This window comes from Jaculus jaculus, chromosome 7 (genome assembly GCF_020740685.1).
Source record: "Jaculus jaculus isolate mJacJac1 chromosome 7, mJacJac1.mat.Y.cur, whole genome shotgun sequence".
Taxonomy (NCBI): domain Eukaryota; kingdom Metazoa; phylum Chordata; class Mammalia; order Rodentia; family Dipodidae; genus Jaculus; species Jaculus jaculus.
Genome location: NC_059108.1, coordinates 137,505,916 through 137,523,080, shown reverse-complemented (window position 1 = coordinate 137,523,080; position 17,165 = coordinate 137,505,916). Strand labels below are relative to the sequence as shown.

Genomic DNA, 17,165 nt, shown 5'->3' with positions numbered 1-17,165 from the left:
CACAGGTGGTGGTGGTAACTTCTGGTCTCCAACCTCTTAAGGCATGTAGGTATAATGTGAGGAGCCAAGCCAACTCGAAAATAAGTCCTAGCCCTGGCACTTAAGTGGCTGCCTAAGCTGCTTCAGTGTCTTTATCTACCAAATGAAACAGTGGTGTCTGCCTTACAGGATTGCTGTGAGGAGTGAATGGCACAGAGTTAACAACGTTAGCAGAGCACATGAGACAAAGAATTGTGGTATAGCTATTATAGTAATTCACCAATGACCCAGAGGTAAGTATCCCCCCTCGGCTGATGCATAGACCATCACTTTGGGGCTAATGTAGCACAATCTCTTTTTCTTTTGTTTTGTCTCTGGAAATAGTCTAATGTTATAGCCTCAGTTGGCTTGGAACTCACAGACAATCCTCCTGCCACAGCCTACTGAGTACTGGGATTACAAGTGTGCCCCACAAAGTCTGGCTTTGACTTACCACAAACTTGACAGGAGTTAATGAATATACATGAATTATTTGTTAAGTTTAAACATAATGAGTCTTCAAGATCACAGACTGTGAAGTCCTCCACAGTATTGCTTTATATTGGTGAAAACCAGCCAGCAATTGGGAAGGAAGACAATCACTTTCTTTCAGTGATATCCTATTAATATGCAAAAATTTAAGAGAGTTGTTTACCATTCATGGAAATTTGTTTCAACCTGAAAGGTATTGCTGACCATGTGTTTCCAAGTCTGTTGTACACTATAATCATTACCTACAATACTGCTTTTCACAATTGCCATTGTTATCAGGATGTAGAAGACAAAATGGATTGAAATGGACGTTCTCCTAAGTGGGAATCCTAGCTAGAGATGTGATCCGAGAGGCGTAAGCAGTAACATATGACAGAGAATGGTCTAGATGTGATTCCTTAAATTTAGCAATGCCAATGAAGCTGCCAAGCTCAACACCCTAAAACGTCATGATGTGCTAGGCAATGTCTCTTTTTTTTCTGACCAAAACATGAGTGGCAAGGGCACAGGGGGGCCCTGATGCTGGCCTGGAGGGGTTCTCCTGAGGTGCTGCCTTTGTGAAGCCCACTGTCAAGGAGAAGGTGCACAAAGTTGCATCACATGATCCTGGTCCCTAGAAAAGTGACTTAGCAAGTCTGTAAAAGGCACCCAGATTGTTTTTACTGCCAAGATTTTATTTTACTATACTTTAATAAGCTTTCTGTCACAGAGTAAATCTGGCCTCTAAAAGACTGCTTTATCTCACATTTTTAAATGTTTCCAAATGGTGTCTGTAGTCTTTGAAGAGGCGTCTGTAGGAGCTGGACTCAAAGAAACTGCTGAGTCCTGAAGACATGCTTCCACCCCATGGATAAACAAAGCTCAGCACACTTCTACACTTTTTATTCTCAAAAGAAAATAGCCTAGTCAACCCCCTTGTGTATGTTCAGACATTAAGAATACTTCTCTCAGGGTATTCTATTTTCAAATTTTATTCTGTCATAAATTTGGAATTAAAATTAAGTTGCAAGTTTCAGGTAAAACAAGGTGATAAAATTTAATGATCACTAAAATTTCAGGTGTAATCTACTTAACTAAGCTGGATTCCCTGCTCCCCAGAGGCCTCCTGTAGTAAATTGAAGTGTCCAAATCTAATGAGCCAAGACCCTGCTTGACCCCAAGATAGACGGCTAATGCTTCATGTCTCCTGAAACCTCATACCAAACTTGAGGCTTGGTGAGTGTCTTCAATCCCTAGGAAACAGAGATTATACCCAGTCCTTCTATCACCTGATCCTGTGAGTGGCAAAGGATCACCCACTCTGCTATCACCCAGAGCCACTCATGTGTACTTATGCTCATGTCACTGTTTAGAACATTTTTCCACTTCGAGCTGTGAAAAAAAAAAAAAAATATATATATATATACACACACACACACACACACACATGTTCAGACATTTGCCTAAATTCCTAGGGATGCATCTGGGGAAGAAGAGCAGTATGTATAACATTTTGTTTTCTAAATTTATAAACAGACCATTATACCTCTCAAGATTCATCCCAGGAATGAACAAGTAATTGCATGGCCTTCTAGTTTAAGCACACACACCATCCCCAACTATCAATTTACTCAGATTAAGAATTCTAAAAATGAGTTGGGCATGGTGGCACATGCCTTTAATCCCAGCACTCTGGAGGCAAAGATAGGAGGATCCCTGAGTTCGAGGCCACCCTGAGACTACACAGTGAATTCCAGGTCAGCCTGGGCTGGAGTGAAAGCCTATCTTGAAAACAAACAAACAAACAAAAAAAGGAATTCTAAAAATGTCTTTACCTCCAAGAGAACAAGACTACTTGGGGAAATCAACTGCTTCTATCCTCCTGGGCAAGGCAGGCATCCACTTCACCATTACCCCTTCTAAAGCTACTTTGCAGAGGTTCTTAGCTGTCCCACTCCTTGGTTTCTACCCACAGCATGGAAAATTCCTAAACAAATGTGTGGCTTGAAAGAAAGCACAGGTATTCTACAGCCTGGCACACATGATTGACAGCAACCCCCTGGAAATTTCCAGATGTTTTACCACCAGCCCCTTTGCTCCTCTGGTTGCTTCTCAATAGGCCTGGAAACATCTTGGTCCACTGGCTTGTTAATGCACTATCTCACCGGCTTCTTACAGGACTTTCCTTAGTCTGTGTCAATCCCATTTTCAGTGGTTTTGCTCAGTTATCTTCCACAATGTGCCTGCCAATTCTATATTAGCATTCTCTATTATAAACTCTCTGGATTAATATTTATTACACTTTCTGCAAGAAAAAAAAAATCAAGAAATTTCACTTTCCAGCACTGTGCTGCCGCAGGATAGCACCTCAGAGCTGAAGTGGAGAAGCAGCCATGGTGAAGGTTATCTTCTCCTTTCCACCAGAGGGAAGAGCTGTGACGAAGCACGGCAGCATGCCAAGCGCCATGGATCACCTTCTCCTGCAACTCTAAAAGTTCTCAAAACAGCCAGGCGTGTTAGCACACACCTTGAATCCCAGCACTCGGGAGGCAGAGGCAGGAGGATCGTGGATCGCTGTGAGTTTGAGGCCACCCTGAGACTACATAGTGAATTCTGGGTTGGCCTGGACCAGAGTGAGACCCTACCTTCAAAACCAAAAAAGAAAAAAAAGTTCTCAAAACCACCACCACCATCATGACTTCATTGTAAAAGCCAATGAAGAGAGCAATTCAATGTAATTATGGGTCACCTAAAAAGAAGCATGTCATTGAAAATTTAAAATATTATTCTGTGCACAGCTTTGCGCAGGTCTCAGAGAATCATTTATTTTTTTCAAATAATAATCCCCTTTCAAACAAAGGCTTTAGATCAATTTAATATTACTTCTAATGATATCAAGGAATGTGTCGGGGAATATTTGTGACTACCCCTAGGTCTAGATAGTATGCTCCTCAATGGAAGTGCTTCCATTCTTCTCGAAACAAGACTGATAACCAATCCCATCCCTGCCACATTGTACCTTGCCACATTGTATCTTTTCTACTCTTTCATTTGTTTATTGTTATAATTATTATTGTAATTATATAATTATTATATAATATAAATATTATAATTATAATATTGCTTCATTGTCCTACACATGAGTTTCAGTTACATGATTCTCATGGGGGGGCAGAAGAAAGAGAGAAGAAGGGATGGGAGAGAAGGCAGGCAGGCAAAAGCGGAGGCTGTGTGTGTATCTTTTAACACACGCCACGGTAAGCAGTGTCACAAATGTCAATAGCAGAAGCGAGTGCACAGTTACTGAGCACCTACCAGGGACCAGGCTGTGCACATTTCTCACCACAGTCATCGTCAGTCCTGTGACATTAATATTACTACTGTCCCTTCATAATAAATTCTCTTACTCTGTTTAGTGACTTTTGTGGGTGGCACTCTGATGCTTTTTTTCAGCAAACACCTTAAGTGCACATTACATTTTGGAGTTGACATGGCAGCAGAAAGGAAAAATAAGAAATCAATGAAAACTGTGCCAAACAGGTTGGTATTTTAATAACGGAAACAAAAGCCAGCAGCACTCATCACTCCAAGCCCCCACAAGCGCCTATTACCATGAGCCATCAGCAAGGAGCCGAGCTGCTGAACAAACTTCAACAATGGGACTGAGAAAAATGGACTGCCTTTTGTGTCTCTCTGAAACGTTTCTACTGAGTTCAAAAAGATTAAAAAAGGGACTTTTTTTTTCCCTACAATGTACCTCAATCCCACGTGCAAAAAGAACTCTGATACTACACCACAAAGTACTAGTCAAAGACAAGACTTTGTTTTTAAGAAGAGCACCACACACTGTAACTGCAAATGAAGGACACACACACACACACACACACACCACAAAACCAGGTGATGTAAGCTCCCAGTAAGAGTTTGGTATATCTTTCTATTCCTGGCTGCCCACTCCCTTCTCCATGGCTATTTTTGTCTTTTCTACAGAGTTTTTTATTTCATTAACTGTGTTCTTCATTGCTAGTAATTCTGACTGGTTTTTCTTTATTATTTCTACTTCCTTATTTATGTCTTGTATTGCCTTCTTTATTTCATGAAATTGGTGTCCTGCATCTTTGATTTCCTCTTTGAGTTCCTCTTTGAGTCCTTTGATTTGTTCTCTGACTTCTTTGACCATATTTACAATCATTCTTTTGAAATCTTTCTCAGGCATTTCCTCTAACTCATTCTCACTGGAGGTCATTTCTGATGCATTAATACTGTTAGGTGGATTTATATTGTCTTGCTTTTTAGTGTTTCTTGTGTTATAATGCATATATTTTTTGCATCTTGGATTAAGTTAATGCTTGGATTTTCTAGCTAGCTAGGTATTCTTGGCTGTATCAATTGATTTGATGTTATATATCTTCAGGATAGGAGCTTAAGGTGTTAGGTGTGGCTCTTAAGGCTCTCAGAGTATCTACAAAGGTGTTCCTAGGGGTTGAGTTTCCCTGCTATGGGAGTATTCAAGTAGGCTGAGTGGAATAAAATACAGGTAGATTCTAAAATTGAACTAAACACTGTACACATTCAATCAAAAATAGCACCAAATATTTATGCAAGAGTAGGTATTAGCCGGGCATGGTGGCACACGCCTTTAATCCCAGCACTCAGGAGGCAGAGGTAGGAGGATTGCTGTGAGTTCGAGGCCAGCCTGAGACTCCATAGTGAAATCTAGGTCAGCCCGAGCTACAGTGAGACCCTACCTTGAAAAATAAAAAACAAAAAAACAAAAAACAAAGAGTAGGTATAACAACCAGATCCTCTATCAACAAAGAGGTTAAGATTTCTGGTCTGTTGAAGGATCCAAGCCAGCTTGTGACCAAGTGAGACCCTTCCCTGGTGCAATCAATCCCAGTTACCTTTTTGGATGATTTTGGTCTCAGTCAAGTTGCTGGCTGAGTCGTTGGGCTGCTGTTCTAATTTCTGGAGCTGGGCACTGGCTTTTCCTGCAGGGCAAACTGAGCCTGGCAACTATGGCCCTGAGGATCGGCACCCCTGCTGCTGGAACCGCCACTGCTGCTAAAGCTGACACTGCTGGGTCTGTCACTTCTGCTGGGCCCACCACTGCTGCTGCTTTAGCTGCCACTGCTGGATCCTCCGCTGCTGCTGCTGGATCTGCTGCTGCTGGGGCTGCTGTTACCGCTGATGTTGCTGCCAGACTCTGCTCCTGCTTCGGTCCCGCTGTTCACTCAAGTTGGCGTGGCCAGGTCCTGGGACCGCTGCTCTGTTCGCTGGAGCTGGGCTCAGGTGGTGGGGGAGGGGAGGGAGCCGCAGCTGCTCTGGTTCTCTTGCTGCTCCACGTGTGCTTCTACCTCGCGGTCTGCTCCTCCGTTGCTCGCTGCCGCTCTCCCTTCATGTTTCCTGAGCTGCAGAGAGCGTGGTGTGAGGGGAAGCTCCTGCACCTGGCTTTTCCTGCGGCTGGAGCCGAGTCTGGTGGCTTTGCTGCCTCCGCGGTTGGCGGAGCTGCCGGGGCCGCTTTTGCCGGCCTGTGCGGGCTCTGGATCTCTTCTACTTCTTCACTGCCATTTCAATTTCCTATACACCTCACTTTTTAGTAAAAGTGTGTATTTTGCTGAGTTTTTTCGGTCTTTTTCCCCCCTAGGCTGCTTTGGCATGGTACCTACGCCGCCATCTTAACCAGAAGTCTATTTTTGTCTTTTCTCACCACTTCTTACTACCCTTGCCAAAGTACCTGCTTCTTGGCTTTTTTTAATTTCAATACATTTCATGAAGGAGAGAGAGTAGAATAAGTACATTAAGGAAAAAGAATGAAACAGAGAAAGTGTATGTGCATGTATGTATGTGTGAGTAAGAGGGAATGACATTACTTGAAGGTCACCACTAAAATACTTACATGCAAATGAACTCTAGATCAAACATGGATATTGTTTTTCAGTGGGAAGACCTTGAGGTGAACCAGAAACTTATGCTTAATAAATAAAGTTAGGGGGGCATTCATTTGCTCAGCCCGGAGAAATTTACGGAGTACTTAGGATGGCGAGGCTGTGTGCTAGAGGACAAACATTTGTGAGATGAGTCACACGAGAGTCATTTCTCAATTATGAGAGTAAAAAATAACTCGTTGAGCAGTAAACTTATTTTCAAAATTAAAATCCAGTACGATAGATACAACATATTTTTTTCTGATCTCTGAACTATTTTCCCATTGAAACATCCTTTGATAAGCTTTATGATACCATGTTCTTTTTTGGTTTTTGTGTTTCGAGGTAGGGTGTCACTCTAGTCCAGGCTGATCTGAAATTCATTATGTCGTCTCAAGGTGGCCTTGACCTCTTGGCAATTCTTCTACCTCTGGCTCCAGAGTGATAGGATTAAAGATATGCACCACCATGCCTAGCTAACTATATATACATATATAATGTGTGTGTGTGTATATGTATATATATTATTTGTTTGTTTGGTTTTGGTTTTTCGAGGTAGGGTTTCAGTCTAGCCCAGACTGACCTGGAATTCACTATGTCGTCTCAGGGTGGCTTCAAAGTCACAGTGATCCTCCTTCCTCTGCCTCCCAAGTGCTGGGATTAAAGATATGTGCCACCATGCCTGGCTCACGAGGTTCTTTTCACTTTTTTCTCTTTTCTTTTTTTTACTGTATGTCTTAGGCAGCTATTCTGGGTTTCCATCCTTAACTGTGATTTAAATAGTGGTGCTCCTTGGGATCTGACATAGGCATTCATTTTCCTCAGTTTTCCCTGAAAGTTCTTGTCACTTCTGTGACTGTCAGCATCATCCAAACTCTACAGACAGCAGAGCTGATGACATCAAATTCCGCCTGCCCTACTTCTAACCCTTCCGAGTTCTAGACTTATGTACACCCCCCACACAAACACTCACCCCCGCAGCCACTGCCAGCTGGACATGTCACCAAGTCAGCTTTCCTCTCTCCCTGAGAAACACAACCAGGCCGGAAGCTGCCTGGATGAGCTGCTCAGGGGGACATTCTCAACTCCTGCCTTTTTACTTCCTGTAGCTAATCTCAGATTTTTTTTTTCCATCCTAAAATATATTCAAAAGCTGCCACCATTCTCCATGCTGGCTGCGGTCAAGCAGTCCTGGACGCCATCTTTTGTCAAGACTCTCACGAGGACCTGCTTAACTGGGTTTGCTGGTTTCAATCTTAATCTAGTTAATTTCCACATTATAGCCAGTTATTTATAAATGATGAAAATTTGATGACATGGTTTCTGTGTTCCAAACCCTTCACTGGATGTTTTATAGACTAAGCAGCAGCCCAAGATCACATGAAGTCCCATGTCTGCCTTACAAAGGCCTGTTCACCTCTCCTCTGTCACATGGGCACTCCTCCAATTGAACTTCCTTCATTTCCTCTTCTACACATCCTATGCTGGCCTGCATCACTCCCAGTTGTCATTTAAGTCCTGGGTTCCTTTTAGGAGATCTATTCCCATTACCGCCCAACACCAGTTAACCGATCAGCCTCTAGAACACTCATTCCCTTTCACTGCCATCAGTCCTGCCTTCTAGATAAGGACGAGTACTTGAAACATTTCCCCTAGTGCCAGCTTTCAATATTTCATTACTGAACTATTTCATAGTTCCCCCACTAATTCTGTTAAGGAAAGCAAGAAGATATCCAGTATACTTGCTTCCCCAACTACCTCACAGAGTGGTACTGCTCAATCAAAATTTGTTCAATGAGTAAAACACTATGCATTTATAGGAAATAGGGAATAACATTTAAAAGAGAATAACATTTAATGTGGAATGTCTTCTAAAAGTAAAATGATTATCAGTAAGTAAAACAAACTCCACTTCATATACCTGAGGACTTGTCAACATTATAAATTAGAATTACATATTTAGTTTTCACTTTTGGGATAATCTAACCCATACTAAACACTCAGGAAGAGTTACAACCTGATATCTCAGTGAGAGAACAGCCACAGAAAAGCTCACTGAGTTCCCCAAGGCTACCCAGTAAGTCAGAGGCAGAAGCAGGCCTTCACACTCCATATTCCTGACCTCCAGTCTTTACCGTTAGCATCCTCTCTCTCACTGTCTCTCTCTCTCTGTTGAACTGAAATGGAGGACAAAGCAATCTCCTTTTTTTTTTTTTTTTTTGACACAGGGTCTCTTAATTAGGCTAGACTGGCTGAAACGTGTCTTCACTTCCCCAGCACAGAAATACTGAAATAACAAGCATGTACTCCCATGCTCAGCTTTTTGTTTAAGTGAGTTATGAAGAGCAAACTTAGAGCATTATATTTTTTAATATAAACATATGTGTATATATATTTTTTAAATATTATTTATTTGACAGAGAAAGAAGCGGGGGGGGGGGGAGAGAGAGCGAGTGAATGAGCGTGCCAGGGCCTCCAGCCACTGCCACTGAACTCCAGATGCATGCGCCCCCTTGTGCATCTGGCTAACTTGGGTCCTGGGGAATCTAAACTGGGTCCTTTGCCTTTGCAGGCAAATGCCTTAACCGCTAAGCCATTCCTCCAGGCCAGATCCTTATACTTTTGAGGCAGACACTGTATCAACGGAGCTGTCTCTCCAGATCCTGAAAAGTACTTAGCACTGTACCATTGGCTTACAAATTCAACCTACATACTTTAGTAGTTGTTGCAAAACTATTCAAGTATAATATTTATACTTGAATAAAGAAACTTGGGGTCCGGATGGCTCAGTGGTTAAAGGTCTTTGCTTATAAAGCTTGACAGCTGCAAAGCTTGATAGCCTAGGTTCAATTTCTCAGCACCTACATAAAGCCAAATGCACAAAGTGACACATGTATCTGGAGTTTATTTTCAGTGGTAAGAGGCCCTGACATATCCATACTCATTCTCTCTCTCACTTTCTCTCTGCCTCTCCGTCAACTAACTAACTAACTAACTAAATATACTAAAAATTAGTGCTAGAGAGATGGCTTAGTGGTTAAGGCGTTTGCCTGCAAAGCCAAAGGACCCACATAAGCCAGATGCACAAGGTGGAACATGTATCTGGAGTTCATTTGTAGTGGCTGGAGGCCCTGGCGTGAACATATTCTCTCTCTCCATCTCTCACTCTCTCAGATAAGTAAAGTTAAATTTTAAAAAGAAATATTAAAAATTAATTAATTACTTTAAAAAGAAACTGGGACTTAGGCAATTCTCCCCATGGGTTTTTCTCTAGCCCTTAACTATAAAGGCTTTGGGTGATGCACCTCTGAGCTCCTGTCACTCCAAGAAGTGTTACCTTCCTCTTTTCTTAATGGACAGTTTCAGAGCTTGACTTTTCTGCTGCAGGACAGCACACTGTATAGCTATACAAACCACAGCCAGCTGGCTGGTTCATTCTTTTACACTGGGGGCAGTTGGGTAAAAATAGGCTTGATACTTAATAAACATTTGAGAAGCAATGAACGCTATTTTATTTAATGAGGTTACTGGTTCCAAGATTTGTATTATGAGAGACATAAACTCAAAACTATCTGTGCTGCAGTTTCAAAAGGCTAGAAATGTATTCCATAAATATGCTTATACATGATTTTCTGGGGCCGGTGGTAATCGCAACACAATGGTTTTTAGATAAGCAATGCTGGAATTAATTTCACATAGATTAGCAGGGTGAGTATACACTTCAGGTTTTTTCTTGGCCTCACACATGACTGACTACTGCTCTCTTTTTATATTTGAACACAGGGCAAACTGTTAAAGTAATTTAATCTGTACAAAACGATAGCTACGTGTCACTTTTACTACATATCTAACTCTGCTACCTCGGCATTTTCAGGTCAATTATACAATTTTCCTGAATGGATGCATCATCACATAGTAGAAACTCCAACGATAAACTATATCCCTTGCTTTTGGGCTTAACCTGACCCATTCCTCATTTACCAGAAGCAGACCTCTTCCCTGATGCTAGTTCATTATTCCATTCTCTAGCCCCGCCTTGGAGCTCAAGGCCCGCAAAGAACTCTAAATGTCCAAAGTACTTACTGTTCTTAATCTCCAACATGATGTTCAGTAAACTGGTTGTGTCATGTGAGCAGAACTGACTGTGGTTGTGCTAATAAAGACAGATGCTTGAGTTACCCATTTGTAAGTTGCCCAGGATAGAAGGAAGGAAGAACTTCTGTCAGATGGCAACTAAATGTCAAGAGCGCATGCCATGGAAATGTTAGTTAAAATTCCAGTAGAATCTTTCAAACACCATTTCCTAGTCCTGGAAATGTGCATAAACCCACAGTAAATTGAGAGTCCACACAAGGCAAAGCCTGGTGTCACATATGGGTTAACATTATTGGTTGGTTATTAATATAAAACACACAATATCTACGAGGCACAAATATGTTTGAATTTCACTTGAGAAATGTAGATTTATGCTTTTCACCAGCCTTGCTGGTGGGGAGGACAATGTCTTCATTCCCAAGTGCCAAGGTTCCCATTATGTTGCGCCAAGACATACAGGTTCATTCAAGAGTAGCCTAGAGGCTGAGCTGGCCTCTTGCTTTAGATGATAAGTGCTCTCAAAGTCAGCTAAGGAAAGCAAATTTCAACTTTAGCATTAATATTTTCATATAGTGTTTGACACTCCACTTACTATAGAAGTCTGAATATGGCAATAAAAAATAGAGAAAAACACCAAATATTTTATGTACCCTATGTGAGAATTGACTTTACCTGCAGAGACTCCATTTCTTCATCTTTCCTTTGGGTCTCTTCTAGCAAATCTATAACAAGAAAGAAAACACCTATGAAAATGCAATGCCAAAAAGGAGTTATTTCTTATCATAGAATGTAATTCAGTGAGTGAATTGTATAAAATGTTAATGGAAAGAGAACTTAAGGTTAAAGTGTGAGAAAAAGTATAAAAGAAATGTCCTCTGCTCCCAGGTGATGAGATGCATAGCATCCCTTTCCCCCACCAAATGCAAGCTGGACAAGACGTCCTAGAAGGCCCTGGCTCTGTGAGAGATCAAATTACACATGCTGGAATCATATACTAATATATGAAACATTTAGTCCAATGATTATATAACTCAAGTAACACAAAATTCCTTTTACAATAAAGGAAGATTTTTTTTTTGTTAAACAGATAATTAAAACAAACCACTTAATATCATATAAGCTCCCAAGCCAAGCTCCTGGGAGTCAATTTTTATGACCAAATTAAAACACCTTGAAATAATGGGTGCTATAAATGGAAGCAGAATGCCACCTCCACAGAAAAGCCTTTTATCATCTTGCACAGGCATAGTGAGAAGCAACTGAATCTGACCAAGAGTTTGGCACACTCTCAGAGAAATGAGTGGCTAGAAGGGAAGGTAGTCAACTTAATGCACGCACACAGCCACAGCATGTCAGTGCCCTACATTAATTTATGAACATGCTATAAAAGGAAAATATACTTGGCAAGCAGAATTTTCTGCCTGCAGCTATACCACCCTGTGATCTCACAAGCTTGAAGAAGGCTGAGCTGAGTCAGAACTTAGATGAAAACTGCCAAGAAACACCTCAAGTAGCACGTGCCTAACTCTGTGACTGATAACTCTTAACAACAGGCTGTGTGGCAAAAAAAAAAAAAAAAAAAAGAAAAAGAAAAACAGGAAACCTCATATACATGCTGGGGAGACAAAGTCAATAGCAAGGGATGAACTAGATATAGCAGAAAGAAGTATGACCATGGGGCAAAGTCACATTGGTGTTTATGCTAAATGGGCAGATAAAACCCTGGAACCTGAGCTGAAGAGATGGCTTGGCAGTTAAGGTACTTGCCCACAAAACCAAAGGACCCAGGATCAATTCCTCAGTACCTATGTAAAGCCAGATGCTCAAAGTGGCACATGTGTCTGGAGTTTGTTTGCAGTGGCTAGAGGCCCCAGTGTGCCCATTCTCTCTCTTGCTCTATTTTTAATATCTTATTCTTATTTACTTGAGGGACGGAGGGAGGGAAGGAGGGGATTGGCACACTAGGGCCTCTAGCCACTGCAAATGGACTCCAGAAGCTTGTGCTGCCACATGTGTCTACTGTACATGGGTACTGACTGGGGAATCAAACCTGGGTCCTTAGGCTTTCACACAAGCACCTTCACTGCTAAACCCTCTCTCCAGCCCTCATTCTTTTTCTATCTGCCTGACCCCCCCATCTCTCGTAAATAAATAATATTAATAATACACTGGAACTTTAGAAGACATGGCTGGTAGATGACAGGTGATGGTGACAACACTGAGGCTGTTCAATTGAGAATACGTCAGAGGTGGTAAGTGATTCCCTGCATACACAACGTGTTGTACTTAACATAACAGGAAACCTTAATTTTATCTCCTTTAGAAGAAGTGATATTGACTCACAAAGCCAATTTTTTTCAGTTAGCCTATGGGGACTTTAGCATCAGGGTGGGTGACGCTAACTTGGGCTACAGCTCATCACCCAAGTGTCATCAGTCCTCTGCCTTACACCGAGTCATTTGCATTGAGATGTACTTCCATCAGGAAACCAGCACTTCTGCCTCCTGTGCTAGGCTCACCACGGGACTTCAGCCTCACAAGGCAACTCTATGCCAGCTGGCATCAGGGCTCAAGAGGCCTTCCCTGAACCTTTGCACTTTTCTATATGGAACTGGCATTATTGTCTGAAAAAGCCCAGGGCAACCTGCTAATGACAAGAGACACAGGACTCAGGAATCTTCCTACGCATTAAACCAAGGTTGGCCAAGCAGGCAGCCAGCAGATGTCCAGCAGAGCATTCATGCTGATCCGAAGCCAAGCACCAATGATGCAGACAGAATTCCCAATGCCTGGCTGATCCCAGGGGCGACTCCACCTCAAGGAATCATGAGCTTAAGGAATGATTTTTGTGGATATCTTGACACTAGTAATGTACTAATTCATGGCAATCAGTTAACTGAACAAAAGAATTTAACATTTATTAAAAGGATTGAAAGGATACAGGAGAACTGAACAAATATATGGAGAAAGAGGATGCAGGCTCTGAAGAGAGTAAAACAGGTCTGGGTGTACAGGACTAGAAGAGCCATGAAGTAAGGAGCATTTAAAAAAAAAGCCGGGCATGGTGGCGCATGTCTTTAATCCTAGCACTTGGGAGGCAGAGGTAGGAGGATCACTGTGAGTTCGAGGCCACCCTGAGACTCCATAGTGAATTCCAGGTCAGCCTGAGCTAGAGTGAGACCCCACCTTGAAAGACCAAAAAAAAAAAAAAAAAAAAAAGGAGCATTTTATTTTAAGTACTTCTAATCTTTGTCATACCATTCAGAATGAAAGAACTAATCTCCCTCCTCCAGAGTCAAGTTGGTTTGGCAAACTCTAAACACCTGAGGTGAGGTAAGTTAGTAGATAAACAATGAGTAATGGCTCTCTCATACAGTCAAATACAACTTACTAATCTAGTAAAATACAGATATAAACAAGTTCACTCTATCTTTCCCTGCGAGAACTTCCTCTTCTTTCCCATGTGACTCCCATGACACTTTCAGCTAAGGGGCCTAGCTAGCCTGTCCTGTCACAAAAGTAGGTCATGACCCAGGCTACAGCGTAAGAGCTCAGTGCTTCCAAGGCTGTGTTGTTGTTCAGTATGTTTAAGGCACTTGATCAAAAAGCAGAGCCCAAAACAGAAAGAGATGGCAGACCAACTTGATCCATCTTTGAGGCCCATAAAACTATACTTCTAATTTATTTTGATATTGACTGGTTTTGCTTTAACTCAAATTAGCTTTGACATGTGTGTTTTAAAAATCTCTGGGGATGTAGTCGTATTAAGATTTCTGTATCATATCCTTTGTAGTCTTTGCACCAGTGTTAAGACTATTTAAGGACATTGTTTACATTATTTCTGGTTTCCAGGCGCCAGAAAAGCTGGTATTTATTTGTGCACAGGTGCATGACCAACACACCTAACTAATAACTTGATTCTTCATAAAAATATTGCAAATCAAATTTAGAAATTACTAATCTTTCATACACACACACACGTATGTGTGTGTATATATATATATATATATATATATATATATATATATATGTATATTATATATATATATATGTGTGTATATATATATATACATATATATATATATGTATTTGAGAGACAGGGAGAGAGAAAGACAGGTCCTCTAGCCACTGCAAATGAACTCCAGACACATGTGCCACCTTGTGCATCTGGCTTTACATGGGTACTGGGAAGTTAAACCTGAGTCATTAGGTTTTGCAGGCAAGTGCCTTAACAACTAAGCCATCTCTCCAGCCCTTCAATTAGCCTTTAATCATTTAGTACCTGTGGTAGTTAGAACCGCCCATATATTCAGTGTTTTGTTACACTTTGTAGTTTAGATCTGCAGCTACCTGAGTGGAATGTTTCCAGGGCAGATTTTAGAGTCCAGCCCTGAGGTGTGGTGGTGGATTTGAAATTCCAGTCTAAAGATATGCAAAGTGTCTAGTGCCACCTGGAGTTCCTGAAGTGTGTGTGCGGTGTGGTGTAGCTTTTTCTCTCTCTGGTTGGTCCTTGAAGAGGGGGCTAACTTCTGCTGCCATTATGGAGCTTCCCCTTGATTTGTAAGCTTCAAAAAATAACCCTCCCTCTGTAACTGTGCCTGGTCTGGAAGTTCACCTCAGCAACCCGGAAGCTGTCTGCTATAGTACCTCATTCACTTCATAACTCAGGCAGCTGACAAAGGGCAGAAAGCTATGGAAACAGGGGCTCAAGACACAGCAGCATCCATGGCAATGGACTGGCTCTGGCTGTACAGGAAGCTTAATTAGTGATGGCGGACTAGACAGGGGGCTTCTGCACCACACAGTAACACAGTGCCCCTGGTCAGTGTTGGTCCTTATGTCCCAGCCTGTAAAAAAACCTGTAGGCCATGTACGCCCTCAAAAGTGTTTAATTTTAAAAATGAAAGTTGTTTGCCGCGCACGGTGGTGCACACCTTTAATCACAGCACTCGGGAGGCAGTGGCAGGAGGATCACTGTGAGTTCGAGGCCACCCTGAGACTACAGAGTGAATTCCAGGTCAGCTTGGGTTAGAGTGAAACCTTGCCTTGAAAAACAAAACAAACAAACAAACTAACAAAATAGTGTTTTCCTCTTTATGGATAATAGTCATGGTATAGTGAAGCCAAATGAAACAGCACACTGCACCACAGCCCACAAGAGACCGTAAGTGATGGATTCAGCTCAGCTCCCCTAGCTACACTCCTGGTACTCAAGACAATAGCCACAAACTGGAGACATCGGTCACTTTCTCTTACTCTTCCTTGGAGACCCAGCATTTGCATCAGTGACATTAGGGGCAGAAGAGAACACAGAAATAATTTTAACTCCAACTTTTCCTTTTCCTTAAAGAAGAATTCCATGTATAAATGAAGCACACATAATCAGGTATAAACCACAAATAAATAAATGGTCAAAGTAGAGGGGTGAGGACCAGCCTGGTAAATAAGTTTGTTTCCTATTGTGAGGCAGACCTCAGTGACATCATACTGGAGCTATAAATCTTCAAATGATACTAATTTAATAGCCACTAATCTAAACCTCCTTGTCTTTTGTGGATGAGGACTGAGTTCCAACAGACCCCGCACCTCTGTTGGCTTCACACAGCAGTCCCAGGCTTTTGAACTGGACAGAACGTATTCACATGAAACAACGACTATACTGAAAAGGCACAGAATTCCCTCTTCTGCCTCACACTCTTGCACGTTAGCTTCGCCGAAACACTGTGTGATATCAACAGTCTGAGAATACTCATCCTTAACAGTCCACAGCCACAGTAGTATGCAGAGGTCACATAACAAGAGGTAACTTGGCTGGAGAGCAAGTACTTAGACAATACAGAAGGCAGTCATGTTGTAAGGTCTATCAACATACAAGCATAAGGGCCTCACAGATGACCATCAATTAAAAAAAATCTTTCATGGATGACTTTCTTTCATGGATGAATAGTTTTGCAGCTTACTATAACACTGGCCAGCAAAGGTTTTTGTTTTCTGTTTTTCCTATTTCATTACACTATTAAAGGTAAATAAAGTAAGTGTACTCAAATATGTCCAACATTAATACAGTTTGCCCTCTCTATCATGGGCTCCATATCTATCATGACTTGAGTATATTCTTTAGTATTCCCCTATACAGATTGTGTGCAGTTCCTTCCACCTTGCTCATAAATATCCTTGAACAATTCCATATGTATCACATTGTCTTAAGAGAATGCAAGTAATCTAGGGATGATATAAAGAGTATGAGATAATTACATGCAAATCTATACCATTTATCACTTAAGGGACTTAAGTATCACTAGATTTTGGTATCCATGGGAACCAATCCCCAGTAGAGTCCAAGACACAAAAGCACAAGCAAAACTCCTAAAATAGACCAGGTTGTTGTAGCTACCTTTACATTGTTGGTATAAAGCACTTGGACAAATGCAGCTGATAGGAGGAAAGTATTTATTTTGGCTGACAGTCTAGAGGGGAAGGTCTATGATGGCAGGGGAAAGCATGGCATGGACAGAAAGACCTGGATATCACCTCTGCCACTGCAGGTGGACAACAGCAGCAGGAGAGTGAGCTTAACTCTAACAATGGGGAGATGGCTATGTCACCCAAAAGGCCTACCCCAACAACACTCCTGCTCCAACAAGGTTCCAATTC

General features: G+C 41.7%; 1 protein-coding gene across 1 annotated transcript in view; it reads right to left on the bottom strand.

Moving 5' to 3' along the window:
- Window positions 1–17,165, bottom strand: part of Cep128 (centrosomal protein 128) — a 363,113-nt gene that overhangs the window by 58,102 nt on the left and 287,846 nt on the right. Inside the window, exon 21 of the mRNA XM_004649677.2 lies at window positions 11,184–11,233. Within this exon, the coding sequence (XP_004649734.2) occupies window positions 11,184–11,233 (50 nt within the window). The remainder of the gene's footprint in view (window positions 1–11,183; window positions 11,234–17,165) is intronic.